The sequence below is a fragment of the Pollachius pollachius genome (genome assembly GCF_949987615.1).
Source record: "Pollachius pollachius genome assembly, chromosome: 20".
Classification (NCBI taxonomy): Eukaryota; Metazoa; Chordata; class Actinopteri; order Gadiformes; family Gadidae; genus Pollachius; species Pollachius pollachius.
The window spans coordinates 6476533-6494089 of record NC_136953.1 but is presented as its reverse complement, the minus strand read 5'-3'; the positions used below and the strand labels follow the sequence as shown (position 1 = coordinate 6494089).

The 17557-nt window shown below is 43.0% G+C and overlaps 1 protein-coding gene across 1 annotated transcript in view; it reads right to left on the bottom strand.

Moving 5' to 3' along the window:
* col4a5 (collagen, type IV, alpha 5 (Alport syndrome)) overlaps window positions 1-17557 on the bottom strand; it is a 44675-nt gene that overhangs the window by 19948 nt on the left and 7170 nt on the right. Inside the window, exons 2-20 of the mRNA XM_079758420.1 lie at window positions 8836-8892; window positions 7219-7308; window positions 6568-6612; window positions 5971-6015; window positions 5706-5768; window positions 5424-5477; window positions 5297-5323; window positions 5027-5107; window positions 4769-4831; window positions 4551-4586; window positions 3889-3930; window positions 3570-3662; window positions 2720-2773; window positions 2410-2466; window positions 2166-2210; window positions 1740-1793; window positions 1407-1448; window positions 713-806; window positions 74-109 (exon numbers count right to left, since the gene is read on the bottom strand). Of these exons, the coding sequence (XP_079614546.1) occupies window positions 74-109; window positions 713-806; window positions 1407-1448; window positions 1740-1793; window positions 2166-2210; window positions 2410-2466; window positions 2720-2773; window positions 3570-3662; window positions 3889-3930; window positions 4551-4586; window positions 4769-4831; window positions 5027-5107; window positions 5297-5323; window positions 5424-5477; window positions 5706-5768; window positions 5971-6015; window positions 6568-6612; window positions 7219-7308; window positions 8836-8892 (1078 nt within the window). The remainder of the gene's footprint in view (window positions 1-73; window positions 110-712; window positions 807-1406; window positions 1449-1739; window positions 1794-2165; window positions 2211-2409; window positions 2467-2719; window positions 2774-3569; window positions 3663-3888; window positions 3931-4550; window positions 4587-4768; window positions 4832-5026; window positions 5108-5296; window positions 5324-5423; window positions 5478-5705; window positions 5769-5970; window positions 6016-6567; window positions 6613-7218; window positions 7309-8835; window positions 8893-17557) is intronic.

Sequence of the window (17557 nt, the reverse complement as noted above, 5' to 3'; positions counted from 1 at the left end):
AGATGCTCCTTACGCACGTTACAGAAACACTACGGTCAGATGTTTGATACATTAAACCATGCGTTTATCTTACCTGGAAGTCCGGGCTGTCCTGGTGGTCCATTCAAACCTGGAGAAGGTAAAAGGTCAAACATCAGGTTAAAAGATGAATACATTATAGTGTATGTGTTTGTATCACAGTTTTGGAATGTGTGTGCAAGAGGTCTTAACGGATCCAAAATGATGTGCCTGATCGGATTGAACCTTAATGGGACCAAAAATATCGTTACGAGACCGGATCGGATAAATGTTTAAAATATATATATTCAAACCCTTTTTGGAGATATTACAGACCCTACCCGGGGCATGTCCGGGGGGCCAAAGACCCTGGACCTGACACTGTAAGGTATTTCATGGACAGGTGATTTAAATCGTACTACCAATTCTGTGACTACTGTTGAAATCCTGTCGGATAAAACATATGGTAACTTGATAGGAGGAGTTTGGAATAACTTTGAAAGACTTAACATGAATAGGCTACAGTTTCGCTTTAAAAGCGCTGAAAACAGAACCAAAACAAAAAACAAAACCCTTATTTCCCACTCTTGCGGGCTTGCTCTAGTGTGTGTGTGTGTGTGTGTGTGTGTGTGTGTGTGTGTGTGTGTGTGTGTGTGTGTGTGTGTGTGTGTGTGTGTGTGTGTGTTTCCAGGTTTCTGTTTTTAATCACACGCACCTGCTTGTCCTCTCTCTCCCTTGTTTCCGGGGGACCCAGAGAAGCCGGGTTCACCTTTAGGCCCGACCTTCCCAAATGTATCTCCACCGATAACCTGTTAGACGCACAGCAGAGAGGGGCAATTTCAGAGGGAGATACTGCACACAAATGTTACTTTTGACTAGCAGAGAGCTAGCTACAGTAAGATAAGAGATGTACTTCACAGATTGTAACTTAGGGTGCATAGCAGAAATATGAATTAAATAGGTCAAAAATGTATCCAAGAATATAAACTAAAGAACTATTAATATAATATGACATTTTACTGATTTGTTTATCAATAGAGAGGAAATGTCATGCAAGAAGTGCACATGAATGTGACTGTGTATCAGTATTATTTGTAATATTAGAAGTATTTATGAGTATTTTTTTTAATTTGTCTCCTTCAGACTGCACCATCTGGTGGTCAGGGGGAGGTACTGCACACGCATATAACCAGACTCACAATAAGTTGTCTCTGTTATTATTTCTCTTTTTACTGTCACCCCTCCACTTAATGTTGTATTTTTCCCACCTGGCGTTCAGAGAGGGGCACTGCACTTTCATTCAGATTCTTACTGCTGAACACAAGAAAGTGCTGCACAGCTCAACTCAGAGCGATGGTTCCAGCGCCTTGCTCAAGAGGACCTTAACATGTATTAGATTCTATACACACCAGGCCTGGGGGTCCAGGGAATCCACGATCACCCTTCCCTCCCTGAGAAATTGAGGGAGGAGGCAGTGTTATTTTTCATTGGCTTCATTTTGAAACTGCTTTTGAAAGGAAAAGGCTTATTTTCCATGCTGATGAAGCATGTAAATTAGTTTTCATTCAAATAAAAACAAATAACACAATGCATACCTCTAAATATTCGTAAAGACACCCGGCCCCGGATAAGTTGTTGAAGATGAGTGAGTGAAGAACATTTATCTATGTTCTTCATGATTATGGATTTTAATAATAATAATAGATAATAATAGATAATAAAACAATAATATAAGTACTCACTCTCTCTCCGTCCCGCCCAGGAATCCCGGGGCTGCCTGGATCTCCTTTGCCGCCCTGGAAGAACGAAAGACAGGAGAAGAACAGTGGTGAAGCAGGAGGTAGTCAGGATTCATGATTAAAACACAAACAATACAAACACAACATCACAGTAATGATGGTACTTCACGAGGGGTTAAGTACTGTGTTCATGAGTCATGTTTTGCTGTTTTCAATAGTTATAATTCGTTTTTATTGAGAACTCATTCTTCCTTTCTGTTTTCTGATGGCAATAGTGATTTGTTTGTAAGTTATTATCTGTTAGTTGGTGACTTTCATTCATTATCGTACCTCATGATCATTAATAACTAGATCATGTGGTAAGAACAAGGATAGTTAGGCGTTATAATCTCTTAGTTATTAGTTATAATGTGTTCGTTAATGACTCACGGGGAAGCCAGGGGAGCCTGGGTCGCCATCTTTGCCTGGTTTGCCCTGGAGAGAGAGGAAATTGAGTTACAGTCATGACAATCAAAATTTAGTAAATATAAAAATAACGCATGGATTTATTGTGTGTGTTGGCGTGTGTATGTTGAGTGTCTGTTTTAAGTGTTGTATGTTGAGTGAGTGTGTGTGTGTGTGTTGATCATCTGTTGTTGTGTGTGTGCGTGTTTGTGTGTGTGGGTGTACTCACTCGTTTACCAGCCTCTCCAGCTTCCCCTTTCTCTCCTTTTTGTCCGCCAGACGGACCCTTAGTGATGCAAGAACAACATATTATATATTAAGAATTAAAAATAGATAAATATTTCAAATCAGACTATGTAAAATATATACAATGAGGTTCATGGAGATATTAACACATTTAAAAATGATTGACAGGGTTGAGGAATGCATTAACGACAGAGTTGAGGATAACATTATTGGCAGTGTGCAATGTAATCCTATTGACATACATAACAATACGATACTATAAATGATCATTAGAATAGATTGTTTATACTTACAGGAGTGCCAGGATTTCCAGTATCTCCAGGTTGACCAGGTAATCCTCGTTCTCCCTGCCAATCAAATAAAAGCATTGATCAAGCAAAAGTACAGTTCTCATTAGTAGTAAGAGATGATCAATTGTTTTGTTTGTCATCTAGTGGCCGTCGAGAGAATTTCAGTAGCTGAATTAATGCTGCCCTCTAGTGGGGGATTTATGCTGTGGCACTTCAGAGCTGAATGGAAACGGGTTTAAGACAGGGACAGTCTCGGCTATGTTATTTCCTGGTTAGTTTCGGGTGATAGCAATCAGAGGTTGTTACTGACAATATTAAAGACACACTTCAATAAATACTAAATAGAATATTTGGAAACGACGGAACCCTCTTTTGGGAAGAACATGAATATTAAACATTTCTCTATGACTCCCGTTAAAAACTATAAACATTGGTTCCAATAGACTCCACTGATTAGGAATATCACAAGACCCTACTGTTGGTCTCAGATATCCCCAGCTGGGGGACTTAAGGGTCTCATCGAGATATCTAGGAGCTACTTCGGGCCTAAGAAGCCTTTGTGATCTCTAAATACCCCTAAATATTGATATAGCCTACTGAAGCTTAGGGCAAATTCAGATCAGTTTCTAGGACCTCCTAAAAATGTGTAGACCCTTCCATAGATCTACAGCCCCCTCCCGTAGACCAAGGACCCCTAGTGTGTTTCTAGAACCTACTGTTATTCAAACACACCCCAGCTGTCAGTATGCTGGACCCTGGATAGAGCAGAGACCACCTCTTGCTCGCTCAGGTCTACTGATGCTCTCCCTAGGGCCCTGTTTGTGTGCTAGCGGGGCCGGGGGTGTTTGGGTACCTTCTCTCCCCTCTGGATCTCCGACTCGGGGGGCTTCTTCTGCTCTCCCACCTGACCCGGTGGACCGGGGGGGCCGGGCAACCCCTGCAGCCCCTGTGATCACACACACACAAACACATACACACACACACACACACACACACACACACACACACACACACACACACACACACACACACACACACACACACACACACACACACACACACACATGTATACATACAAACCCGCATAGAGATTATGGGAGAGCACCTAACTTTTTCAGTATTGTTAAAATGAAATTTGCATGAAAAGTAATAATGTATTTTATCCTTCGTACCTTATCTCCTTTTGGTCCTTGGAAATTCAACCCCATGTTTCCCTGGAAACAGAAACACAGAGCACCGCGTCAGTTGATGTGATCAGTGCTCAGATTTTCTCCAACAAAATAGGTCAGTGCTGTTTCTTTCTTTTTTTTGAATGAGGAGAGGGCTAAATCATCGTCAGACGATAGCTGATGGGTTCCAAGATTGCTGCTCTCCACGTTGACTGTTTACCTGCATCCAACTAATGCCCGCTCAAACGGGACTGATCGATACTACTCTGGGTACCAACAGACTGGAAACGGACACCAGAACGCTGCCGATCCCAAAATATTGCCCCGATGCACACAGATTCTGAATTAATATTCATGCACCTATTTATAGAGATTAGTACTATCCTAGTGAACTGCTATTTATTCCTATTCTTCCAATCCTTCTTGTTTGTAGCGATGCGAGATCCTCAGTACAACAGGTGCTTCTGAGACTTCTACAGGAAGTTATAAAACTGATAGTTCTTGGTCCTGGATTCTACTGCCTGAGGCCGTTGTGAAATACCCTATAAACACACACCTGTGATCGCATAACAACACATTTCTAACGTCTTTCATTTTTGTGTCATGGGTCGGAATTCCCATATTTTGGGAATTCTGTTGTGTTTCCCGGTGCGTTGTAAACTCACCTTGGGTCCAGGAAGTCCAGGTGAACCTGGTCGACCCTGGAACAGACATCAGAGGCTTGGTTCAGCGGTAGGACCCCTTTAATAGTGCTTTAGAACCCCTTTAAAACTCTGTTATACATTTAATATTCCTCTATTAGCCCTTTATGTTAATGTTGATCCAGGTTGACTCAGTGAGTGTCCCTGGGTTGTTATGGAATGTTGTTCCAGGTTTCCCTTACCTCATAACCTCTGGGTCCAGGTGGGCCGTAAGGTCCCGGCAAACCAGGGGGTCCGGTAGCACCCTGTAACACACACACACACACACACACACACACACACACACACACACACACACACACACACACACACACACACACACACACACACACACACACACACACACACACAGAATGAATATGTATATTCTCATTGCATTGCTGTCTATAACTGACTGGTTCAAACACTTTGTTAAGGCCTAGTGGTGGTGGAAGACTCACAGGTACTCCTGGTATTCCCGGCAGTCCCGAAGTCCCCTTTTCTCCGAAGCGGTTGGTGGAAATCACATCGCCTGGGTCTCCCTGGGGATCAGCAGAACAAACCCAGGTGTGAATTATAATATTATCATTTTACATTAGTCTATTAATGGTTTATTATTTTCTGGAATAAATAAATCACAGAATTGTTTCTTTGCTAAACTCGTACAGCGACTATGCTAATATTTAAACAATGTTACAGAAGAATAGACAAAAACATGATGTTATGCTTACCTTTGCTCCTGGCAAACCAGGAGGTCCCTATAAGCAACCAAACATGAAGACAAGTGTTAAGACATCGATATAAGGTGAATAACATCCATAGCTGGGTAAGACGGCGTTCCCTCCCAGATAAACTCACCGGTCGGCCCTCCAATCCTCCGATGCCTGTGTTTCCTGGGAATCCCCTCTCACCCTGGAAGGCGGGAAAACAAGGTCATGTGACCGTTGACATCGCTGGGACCAAGAGGTCCCCACAAGGTGACCTCAGAGAAGGTGCTTGCATCTACCTATTTTGTTTCCGATAGCATTTATCAAGACATGGTTCTGGTTGAACCGCTGTGGAGGAAGACTTTACCATGTGACACACAGATATATTATCACAGCATGTTTATATCCGCTATCGTTTTATGTTTTGAATTACCTTTGTTCCATTGCAACCTGCTGTTCCTCTAGGACCTGGGGGCCCGTCCTGCCCTGGGAGACCCTGGGAAAACACAAAGTAAACAGGAAGTGATGTCACTCTGGGCCACCATGCAGGTATGGCCATATTGCAACTGGAGTAATCAACTCTAGTGTAGGCGTTTAACGCTTTTAAACGCTGGGCACTTTCTCGTTAAAAGCTGCAATCATATCAACAGATCTGTTAGCAAAAAGGTGTTGAATTTATTTTATTCTTGAAAACTCACAGGAATTCCTGGGGTTCCTGGGAATCCAGGCAATCCTGGAGGTCCCTGAGAAAAGAAGAGATTGGTTAATTCATAAGCAAAATGCTGTACACAACTGTTTTAACATATTTAAAACACATAGGATCTTGTTCTGTAATTCACTTTGTGATGTGAAGTGCAGTCAGAATGAAAGCAGTCCCATTGTCGACATCTGCTGGTCAGAAAATGCTTTAACAGCCTGGCAACATGATTGAAAGAGTGCTGCTGTCAGGCAACTCATAGCCAATGGACCTACTGTTGTTTAAGCTAGCTATTAAGCTAGTTTACAAACATAAGCAGCTAACTGCTAAGTGTTTTCTATTCTTTTTTAACATCTAACTTTTATTTTGTCTCATTGAGATTCAAAACCTCTTGTATAATCGACACCTAGCCAAGACAGCAGCAGCATACAAAAAATACAATAAAGTAAACATAAAACATATACCTTGTCAAACATATGACACCACATTACCACACAATAACACATTATTCTATACATAGAACAGGTCAAAGGAGAGTCACATTATCCTGCATGATTGCATGAAACATATTACACATCAGAGTTTGAAATCTTCTTACTCTTATTCCTTTGGGACCGAATGGCCCTGAAGGTCCATCAGTTCCCTGGGAGGGAGAGAAAGATGGAGAGAGAGAGGAAATCCAGAAAAATCAGCAATTAGTTTCAGTATTTGTGCCTTTTCTTCCAGTTAGTCATTGTCATATTCAGGTAAATAACTAAGGGGTGTTACATGGTTCTATTGAATCTACAGTGTTATGGTATATATTTGGACCAATATTCCTACCTTCTCCAATCTAACTGTAAGCCATCCTTGAGCACCTAACCCCTCTGTATTCACTCTTTAACCCCTACCTACCTGTATCTGTACATACTGTCTAACTCTCCTTTTTGATGTAAGCATCTGCTAAATGACCATTGAGGTAAACGTAAAATACTTAAAGCAGCCATCTCGAAGAGTTTGTTTTCGATGTCTTTGGTGAAAGAAAAACCGTCCACCACCGCTGGGGGGCGATGTTTGAATGCATGGCGCATAGTCACCACCGACAAAAGGTTCGTAACAACCATAACACAGCAAACACACAGACTCAGTGGACCAGAACTCATCACCACTGTGTTACCTACTCCCTTATAAGATAGGGACCTAGCTGAGGTTTGTTCAAAACTAAACCCCTTTAATGTCGGCGTTGCCCCCCACCCCTGCCCCTCCCTACCTTCTCTCCACGGGGGCCGATCGGGCCCTCAGGTCCCGGGAAACCAGGAACGCCGGGCTGACCTGTTAGTCCTGGGAACCCCCGTTCACCCTGCACCGCACACACACACACGCACACACACGCACACACACACACACACATAAAGGTCAGGAGTGAGTCCATACATTCTTTAATGGTGTTCAAGGGCCTGGTATTTAAGGGTGATCAGTCGTTCCAAGCCATTTCCAATTATATCCATTTTGTGACATCACAGGTGGAAGTTCCCTCCCAGATGATGGACAGCTTAGCTCCAGCCGGCCAGATGGTTCTATTGGTAGAAGGGGCCAGTGGCGGCTGGTGATCAAAAATGTTGGTGGGGAACAGTAATAGACAGGGGGTCTGGGGTTCCCCCTCCCCCCATAAAAAAAATTGAATTTAATAGATTTGATTTCCTGTATTCTGGAGCATTTTGGGGATGGCCACAACCTATTTACCTATACTATTCATTCAGATTCATAGCCTACATCCTGACTTGCAGGGCCTGGACAAGCTTACACTGCATATACAGACCTACTTTGTGGCCATTCCACCAGCCATTGCTATTTGACCCATTGTTGTTCTGATATTCTGATATTGAGACAAATCATGATCACTGTCCTATAGCATCCATTTTTTGTGTGTCTCAAAGTCTACTTCAAATGCAATTAGAAATATGGGACAGTTGTTTCATTTTGTTTATATGCTACAGGCCGAAAGACTAAATTAATATGTAACTTACTTGCTCCTTTTAAGCATAACATTGCTTGGGGAGTCCAATTCCTCCACTGAAAAGGGTGGAAAGTGCTTACAACCCTCTGCTAGTTAGCGATCTATCTCTTCTCTACATGTAGTTGTGTTGCGCAAATGCTGCTGAGGGAGGTAGCCTATTTGATTGATTCGCTGAATTGTCCAATCATGTGGTGATTAAAAAAAAGATAAGCGATACCATTGGCCTGGGGCGCACACTGGTGCGACCCGAGGGCGAATTTTATTGCGCCTATGAAAAGCTGTCTCTGCTTGATAGACAGCAAAAAGTTAGCGAGCTTACATTGACTCCAACGTGGCCGGCGCCCCTGACTGGGAGGAGGGCTTTATTTCGAATGACCAATAACTAGCCTAGCCCAAATCATTGACGTTCAGACGCATTTAAATGGTTGCTGGCAGTGACAAATATATCACACAATTAAACGATAAACGCTATGTACTTTTGTTGATTTATTTCGTATTGATAATAGTTGATTAATAGTTGGCAGATATATTCAAGTGAATATTTTACGGAGGGGCGGCGCCCTAGCGCCCTCTATTGACCCACCGCCACTGATAGGGGCCCTTAGGCCCCTACCCTCTGTGTGTTCATTATTCGTGGATTCAAACAGAGTAGGAGGAGGTTACGTTTTCATCAGTGTTTATATCACTACGTTTATGATGTTGTGTGAACAGGTTGTCAGGTTGTACGAAGAAAACGTTGAGATGGCAGTCTCAGTTGTGAGTGTATTTTTGTGTGTGTGTGTGTCCATGTCTGTGCACGCATTCGTACGTATATCTGTGCATGTGTGTGTGTGTGTGTGTGTGCGTGTGTGTGTGTGTGTTTACACTTACTTTGCCTCCTTTAATTCCACTGCAGTCACACTTTGATCCATCACATCCATGACACGCCTAGAGAGAGAGAGAGAGAGAGAGAGAGAGAGAGAGAGAGAGAGAGAGAGAGAGAGAGAGAGAGAGAGAGATGTTATTTTAGTTGTTAAGAGGGCATTAACATCATGGCGGTTAGTATTTTCTCACTAGTATTGTGATGAAATATAACAGTACATTCATGACACTATCATACTGCCAGTGACATGTCAATGTGACTGTTCACTTCAATGACAGTGTCATGAAGTGTACTGCAAGCAAGAACCTCCCCACCAATAGAGGGTGCTGTGTATTTTGTACCAAGCACCAAGTACTAGTATAAGTACAAGTACAAGTCTCATTCTGTTCTTATTGATATAGTGTGAAAAACATAAAATACATATCGCAAACACAAATCATATAAACCCATTTAAGGTCCTTTTTTAATCACATGTTGTTCCGTTTGTTCAGGTCACAGGGGCAGTTCATACCCCCCCCGTGCGTGTGTGTGTGTGTGTGTGTGTGTGTGTGTGTGTGTGTGTGTGTGTGTGTGTGTGTGTGTGTGTGTGTGTGTGTGTGTGTGTGTGTGTGTGTGTGTGTGTGTGTGTGTGTGTGCGTTGGTGTGTGTTTATAAGGATTTACTCATTAGTCTCTGGTCTGTTTCAGATGAATAACATCTGCATTCTCCCACGCCCTAATCCTTTCTCTCTGTCTCTCTCGCTATCTCTCTCTCTCATTCCTCTCCTCCCTATCAACTCTCTCTCTCTCTCTCTCTCTCCCTCTCTCCCTCTCTCCCTCTCCCTCTCCCCCTCTCTCCTGCCCCTCCCAGGGCTGACTTTGGCAGTACCCACTATACGACTGTGCGTGGTGATCAGTCTTGCCTTGCCGTCGGGCCGGTGGTCCACCCCAGCAGACTGTAAACACGCGGGCGGGGGGGCCACAGATGAAGACTTCCAGACCACCAGAATCTCTGCGCCCTTTTCTGAAACCTTAACAGATCTCCCCGGGTCCCGGCCACTCATGTGGACAGGATCCAGGTCCCGAGGTCTTTTCCTGTGGTAACTGGAAGATCCTCACTGAAACTTTTGTTTTTCAACCAACCCGATTCACGCCTGCGTTCTTGCAGGTTAAGACAAATAGGGCTTGTTGCTCTCCTGAAGTTAAGCAGCGGCTGTAAAGCCATTTCAAAATTACAAGGAAGAAAATCATAGGTTTATGTCTGAATGTCAACGTTTTAATCCAGAGATAAGAGTCATCCATCAATCAGGACGTTTGTTGCTTTCCATCGGCGGTCGATGCCATAATTTTAGTCTCAGTGCCCCCCCCCCCACCCACCCATCAGAGCAGACCTCAGTGCAGATCATCCCCGCCCCCTCCCTTTAATTTCTGTAAACAGTGGAAGAAGCTACAACACACAAAGCTGCTCATCTCTTGATGGTGTGATGATTGAGTCGTGGTTGTGACTGGGTGATGAGTAAGGAAAAAACGTCACCTTAGGCTTTCCTTTTGAAAGATACTTTTTGTAATCCATGCGATAAGTAAAGCGATAAATTAAATAAGTGACATCAATACGCCTTAGAATTTCACTTGGCTGAAGGCAAGAAGCAAAGTGTGTATGTGTGGTTGTTTGTGTGCGTGTTAATGCGTGAGTCAACGAAGCATGTGATCACATCAGTGAGGTCAGCGCTTTACAGAAATGTTTTCTAAGTCTCACCTCTATCTCACTCTTTCCTTCTCCCTCACTCTCTTTTTTTCTCTCTCTCTCTCTCTCTCTCTCTCTCTCTTCCCTCTCTCTTCCCTCTCCCTTCCTCTGCTCAGGGCTTCAGGTAGGATGGGCTTTTCAGAACCAGACTAGTACCAGCAGAATAGTATAGGTATAATATTTGTAATATCTATGTAATAAATGTATTCAGATACATGTCATTAAGGATGGGTTATGGGGGATCTTGCTCTAGGATGCCTTCATGTAGGCTGTTTATGTTGGGGATCGAACCCAGTACCTTTTGTGGCCACTACACTACCCTGGCCCCCTATACTTCTACTACTGAATTGAAAGAATAGTATTATAGTAGTATTGATACTCATGACTTATGACTGTTGAGACTCATGATATATCTATGTAGAGAGAGAGAGAGAGAGAGAGAGAGAGAGAGAGAGAGAGAGAGAGAGAGAGAGAGAGAGAGAGAGAGAGAGAGAGAGAGAGAGAGAGAGAGAGAGAGAGAGAGAGAGAGAGAGAGAGAGAGAGAGAGAGATGCAGCATATATTTACATTCTGCCCTATACATACACAGGTTTTTTTAATCATTATCATGAACACTGAGGAGAGGAAAGGAGAGAGCAGACATGGGACCAGGAGAGGAAGGAGATGAGAGCAGAGGAGGATGAGTGGAAGAAAAGATTAGAGGTACGAATGGGAAATCCCCCAAGAACACACACACACACACACACACACACACACACACACACACACACACACACACACACACACACACACACACACACACACACACACACACTACAGTATACATTGTTATCCTGAGAATGTAAGTGTGACTTTTGTATTTGTCTTTATTGTAATTCATAATATGTTTGTGTGTGTTGTGCTTGATTGTGTGTGTCACTGTATGTTGAGTGATTCCATATAGGTTAGCAGATCCTCAAGGCTCTTTCCCAAAATAAGTTAAACACACACACACACACACACGCACACACATGCACACACACCCACACAAACACACAACACATACTAGGGCTTTCTATTCTAGAAGCAGTTGGTGGTGTTCTTATAACTGCATACACAAAGAGACAAGGAACAAAGATCAGAGAGAGAGAGAGAGAGAGAGAGAGAGAGAGAGAGAGAGAGAGAGAGAGAGAGAGAGAGAGAGAGAGAGAGAGAGAGAGAGAGAGAGAGAGAGAGAGAGAGAGAGAGAGAGAGCATGAACTGTGAAACAAACTCCTAACTTTGTCTCTCAGACATCTAAGCTAAACTAAACGCACTTTGTGTGTGTGTGTGGTCTGAATGTATATTATCTTTAAATGCAGCGCCCATATAAATCCACTAAGTTTGAAGTTCTTAACAGAACCGCCGTTGCCATGGCGTTGTGTAATGAGCCATGGTTGTCACGTGAGCGAGAGTGAGCAGGTGAGCTTTAGAATGTCTTCCCTCCGGGGGGAAAGGAGGGGGGGGGTGTTGGCGTGGTCGGCACGGTAACGCCCAACCCCACCCCACTCCACTTCTGGAATGCCTACCAGCTCCACCTCAGCCTCATGGAGCAGGAGGATAGGAAAGGAATTAGGAAAAAATGAAGGGAGAAAGTGATAGAGATAGTGGGGGAGGTAAGGGAAGAAAGAAAGGAAGGAAGGAATGAAGAAACTAAAGAAAAGGAGATAAAGAGAGATAGAATGAGGGAGGGGCGATGGGAAGAGACAGAGTTAAGACAGACAGACAGACAGACAGACAGACAGACAGACAGACAGACAGACAGACAGACAGACAGACAGACAGACAGACAGACAGACAGACAGACAGACAGACAGACAGACAGACAGACAGACAGAAGGAAAGGAAGAAAGAAGACGATGACTGAGGTCATCGAGTCTGACTTGAGGTTATCCCAGACGAATAATTTAACTCGTAAATATTTATATGACTCATTCTCCTTTATTAAACGTCTGATCCAGGCTACAGCCAAACCGCTTACACCCCAGTTGTGGTCTGGTGTTTTCCCCAGCGCCCAAACGTCAGAAACCATCCCAGTGTGGTCAACAATTAAAGCTGAATAGATCAGCAATAAAGATTATTGATTGTTATTGGCTGTGTTTGGCCTTGCAAGGTTGTTAGATGTTGTAATTGTCTGGTTTAAGACAATAAGTTTGTTTATTATCTTCATCAAAGGTGGCACAATGTGACTGTTCAAAGCGGCAATTATCTTATCTTTATTGTCTTTATGTTTTCTGCTAATTGCTAACCTGTAGTTACCATTATTTACCACTGGGTGGTGCTAGTCAGCAGCACAACCTGCAAAGAAGGCCCTGTTGCTTTAGAAAAGGAAGAAAATTTATAATAATAACATTGAGACAGGCCTTTAAAAGGTTTACCACCATAAAGTCTGGTTCTTAATAACAGTTATATATTCAGTTATTTTTACTATGTTTTCCTCCTACTGAGCATGTTTGTATTTGAAAAGAATTAGTGATCATTTCTCTGTATAAAACTACAGTCATAACAACCATTCAGGTTGCAAAAGGCTTACCGCCCTAAAGTCCAGGTACTGGCTGAATAGCAACGTATTCTTAGCAGGTTTTATCACAGGTTTTTCTGTGTGGCTGTGCAACTGTGCAGCATGAACAAAAGGTGTTGGGTCCCTCTCTCTCTCTCTCTGAAGAGTCTGATTTCATCTGAGCACGTCTGGGCAGGTCTCTCATTCCTCGCCCGGGTCCTGAATGCCCCATCCAGACACCCAGACGGACCCAACTCACCCCACCTCCTCCACGAGAAGAGAGAGTCTGCTCTAGAGGGGTCTACCTTATGTTCGGCGGTGTAGACTGAGCACGGTTCAGACACATAGAACACATGTTCTGGCTGACGACTTGAAAGTAGAATATTAGTCGATTAAAACAATGATACTTTTCACAACGTTTAGTGGTGGCTAAAGAGTGAACAGGTATCACAACAAGCTTGTTCGCCAACACACAGCATTACAAGATAATTAGCCAATAGGATGTAGCATTACAAAAATAAATTAGCCGATAGAGAGTAGCCTTATAGCATGCTATTTATTTTCCTATGTATAATTTTATTAATTATATTCTGTATTTACTTGCGATTCAAGCCAAGTCTTTCCCATCATTAATTATCTTACTTTTTTTTGTCTCTCTCTCTGTCTCCGTCTGTCCTATCTGTCTGTCTCTCTCTCTCTCTCTCTCTCCATGATGACCCTATGTCTCTCTATCATCAGGACCTTTGGGGCTACAGATGTCTGCTATGACTTCCTGCCTCTCTCACCAGGGGGCGCCTTGTTTATACAGATGAGAAAGAATGTGACACATACACCAACACACACTTATCCACACACACAGACACACACAAACACAAACACAAAGCGTTTTCTCACACACACTTTTGACACACAGACATAGTGGCAACATTGATAAAAAGAAAAAGTCTGAGCAATGTCAACAAAATCATGCAGGAGTTTTTTTTGGGGTAAGGCCATTCCTGACACACACACACACACACACACACACACACACACACACACACACACACACAGCTTTATTCCCGGGATAGCCAAACTTCCACCTCAATGTGAGATTGAAAGAACAGATGGATAGGGAGAGAGAAAGAGGGGGAGTGGGGAATAGAGAATAGGATAAAAAATGTTGTGTTGCCATGAGAATGTTTGCCTACATGTCTTAGCCCAGCCCTTAACCCCTGCATCTCCATTTAAATATCTCTCTACCTCTCTCTCTACATACACAATACGCTACTATTGTGATAGCTATGCATGCATAATGAAATGACCATTCTTATCAGAAGTAATGAAAGAAGAGGAGAGAGGGATGGAGCAATGGAAGAAAAGAGGGGGAGAAAGAGGCAGACATCTAGATCAAGGTCACAAACACACACACACCCAGGGGTGTTGAGGTATCCTCAGTGAACAGAATAGTTTTCACCATACTGTTATTTTATTTCATTAAGTTATTAAACAGCAGATAGAGGCAGAGGAATTGAGAGGGGGGAGTCAGGTGGGAGGCGGGGGGGGGGGAGCAAGAAGCTCAACTTAAAGACAGAAAGAAGGAGATGAGAAGCAAGCATGTTTTTTAGAGGAGGACGAAAATGCAATCCTATGCAACAAAAAAAAGGAGACAGTGAGAGGCGAAGAGAAAGGGAATCTGTGCAAGCGAGATAAAAAGAGAGGTAGAGAGAGTTTGTGTTTCTCATGTGACTGCGTGTGTGTAGGTGGGTTTTGTCAGCGAGCCCGGTGAATTCAGGTCAAGTCGGGAGTGGACCTGGTCTGGTTTCACCATGCAGGCGGTCAGAACACACCGCTAGCATGTTCTCCAAGCATGTTCTCCTAGCATGTCCTCCTAGCATGTTCTCCAAGCATGGTGTAGTAGCATGTGACATTCGCATGTTGCACACTTTCCTACATCTTTAAGAACTTGAATTACTGGCCTTAAGGGTTAAACAAGTAATGATGTTGTGGATAATGGAGTGCGTCAATAATTTATTAAATATGTACATTTTCTTTGAGAGACATAGTGAGAGTTTGATAAGAAGCTAAGGGAGAGGGGGGGGAGGTCAAGCATCAAATGGCCGCAGGCTGGAACCGAACCCGGGTCGCTGCCGCAAGGTGTGTGCCTTTATGGTACTGAGCAAAGATAACATGATAACATTTAGTATACAAGTGGTTAAGTGAGTGAGTGAATATGTTGAATATGAATATCAATTCATATGTTTAAGTGTGTGTGTGTGTGTGTGTGTGTGTGTTTCTGTGTGTTATGTGTAAGGACGGTAGTGTGTGCATACATGTGCGAGAGATGGAACAAGATAAGGAGAGATGGAAGAAGAGGGAAAAGAAGGGTGGACTGATGATATGGGTCTGGAGCCATTAAGGCATTTCCTCCATCTCCACAGAGATCTCTGTTGTTTGTTGGTTCAAAACCCCTACACAATGGGTGTAGGGGTTTTGTGGGATGTGTCTGTGTTTCACTATTGAAAACACTTGCATGTCGTAGGCACAACAGTGTCTCTCTCCCAGGTCTAGAGACCAAGTTATCTCATGTCCTGAGGAGATATGAATGGCACGGATGCACGGGAAACGCTAACTCCAACTAGCATTTCCCCTAGCTGATATTCTTTTGAAAGGGAGATGTTAACTCCAACATTAAGGTAATAGCTGAACGCAATGGGGTTTGCGTGCTGAAACGCCAGTGGAAATGCCAGCTCTTTTCTCCATCAAATGCTATCTTATTGTATCAAGCAATAGGGAAGATGCTAGCTCACATGGTTTACGTGCTGCGATTCCGACATGGCCACATTCAGACATGCCCCCATTCAGACAACTTTTAGTACCGCCATTCCGCCATTCTACCAATCACTAGCCGCGTTTACATGTACACTTCTGATCTGATTAGATTTCTAATCGGAGTAGATCTATTCCTATCATGTGATTCGAATGTACTTTATATATGGCATTTACAAAAGTGGTAAGCGTACGTTCCTATGTCTCTCGAGCACACCTGACACATCTGGACCTGCGGCGACATTTTTATGTAGACCTATTTGATTTTAATGAAAGCCTGCTCCTTCAATTAAGAAGAAGGAGGACAGTACAGTGACGTCAGTTTCTCGTCCGGTTTTTATATCTACCCTCTCCTCCGCCGCAAACAATACGTATTTGGATGAGAGTGTGCAGTCAAGACTTTTGGGAGAGAGAGTGCTGTTATGTAAGGGATAATATACAGAACGCCGGTCATTATCGGGATGACGGGGGTTCATCCCGCTAATGGGGTTGATAAATTACCGGACTTGCGGCGTGATAAGAAAGACGTGAATCAGGCAAAAATTCCACTTTCCTTTACAGTGATAAAGTTCGGGGTGCATAGAAGTACCGAAGGACCAAATGCGAACTGCAGCTGCTGATGCCATCTCTCTAAGTTAAAAAAGTTGCCACATCCAACCTAAACCAATCGAAATAAGTGTATACATTTCGAGACTACACCACCTCTTCTATTCCACATGGAATTCTATTCCGATCAGAGAATTGTTTTCCAATTTAGGCGTAATATATATGATAATTTTTTATTCAGATTGAGCTGCTATTCCACTTCTAATCGGATCAGAAGTGTCCATGTAAACGCGGCTATTGGGGGATCATAAATATTTTGTTCTAATGTGTTCAACAAAAAAGTAAACATTTCAGTATTACTTATCTGTAATTTATGTGATTAATTAAAAATTTTGGTTGTGATGATGCATGAAATAACCCATTTCATAGATTGACGACTGCATTTTACAAGTGTGTTACGAGTGGCATAGCGTGCACTTATTTAAAATGCCCTGGGAATGTATAAATATTCTATGAAACTTAAAACTGGACCATTTATTCGTTAGAGTTGGATTTAAACTCAATGCAGGACCACTTTTGGAGTGGATTAGACGAACATTGGAACGTAATTAATTGTTTGGAGTGCCACGGCAGAGCGAATCAAGGAATGGGCGCAGCTAACTTCATATCGGCACAAAGGCAATACAATGCGCTTTACAAAGAACAAAGGCGGGAATAGGATCAATAAAAATTCTCGAAGAGGATCAATAAAAATAAACCTACAGTTTTTGCCCATAGAAGGCCAATCCGTTCAACATAGACTGTTGAACAATATCCCAGATCTCGGAGATGATCAGAACCGGTCAGGTGAGATTGATTGAGCCACAGAATAACAGTCTTATTTGTACATGCCATAGGCCTGCGTGCAGTTGTTAGATTGCACATAACATGTTTGCATATAACGTTTTCTTTTTCTTGACTCTCGAGCATTCTCTCAGCATTCCCTTAATTAATGGCCTCGGTGCGCAAAGAAAGGCGGGGTTTCCGACGCTCCTTTTACAGTAGGACCACTTCACAACGAACGTTCAAATAACCCCCAGAGTTCAGTGTCCATCAGTCCCAACATTTAGAAACAGAATCGATAAGTCCAAGCTTGAA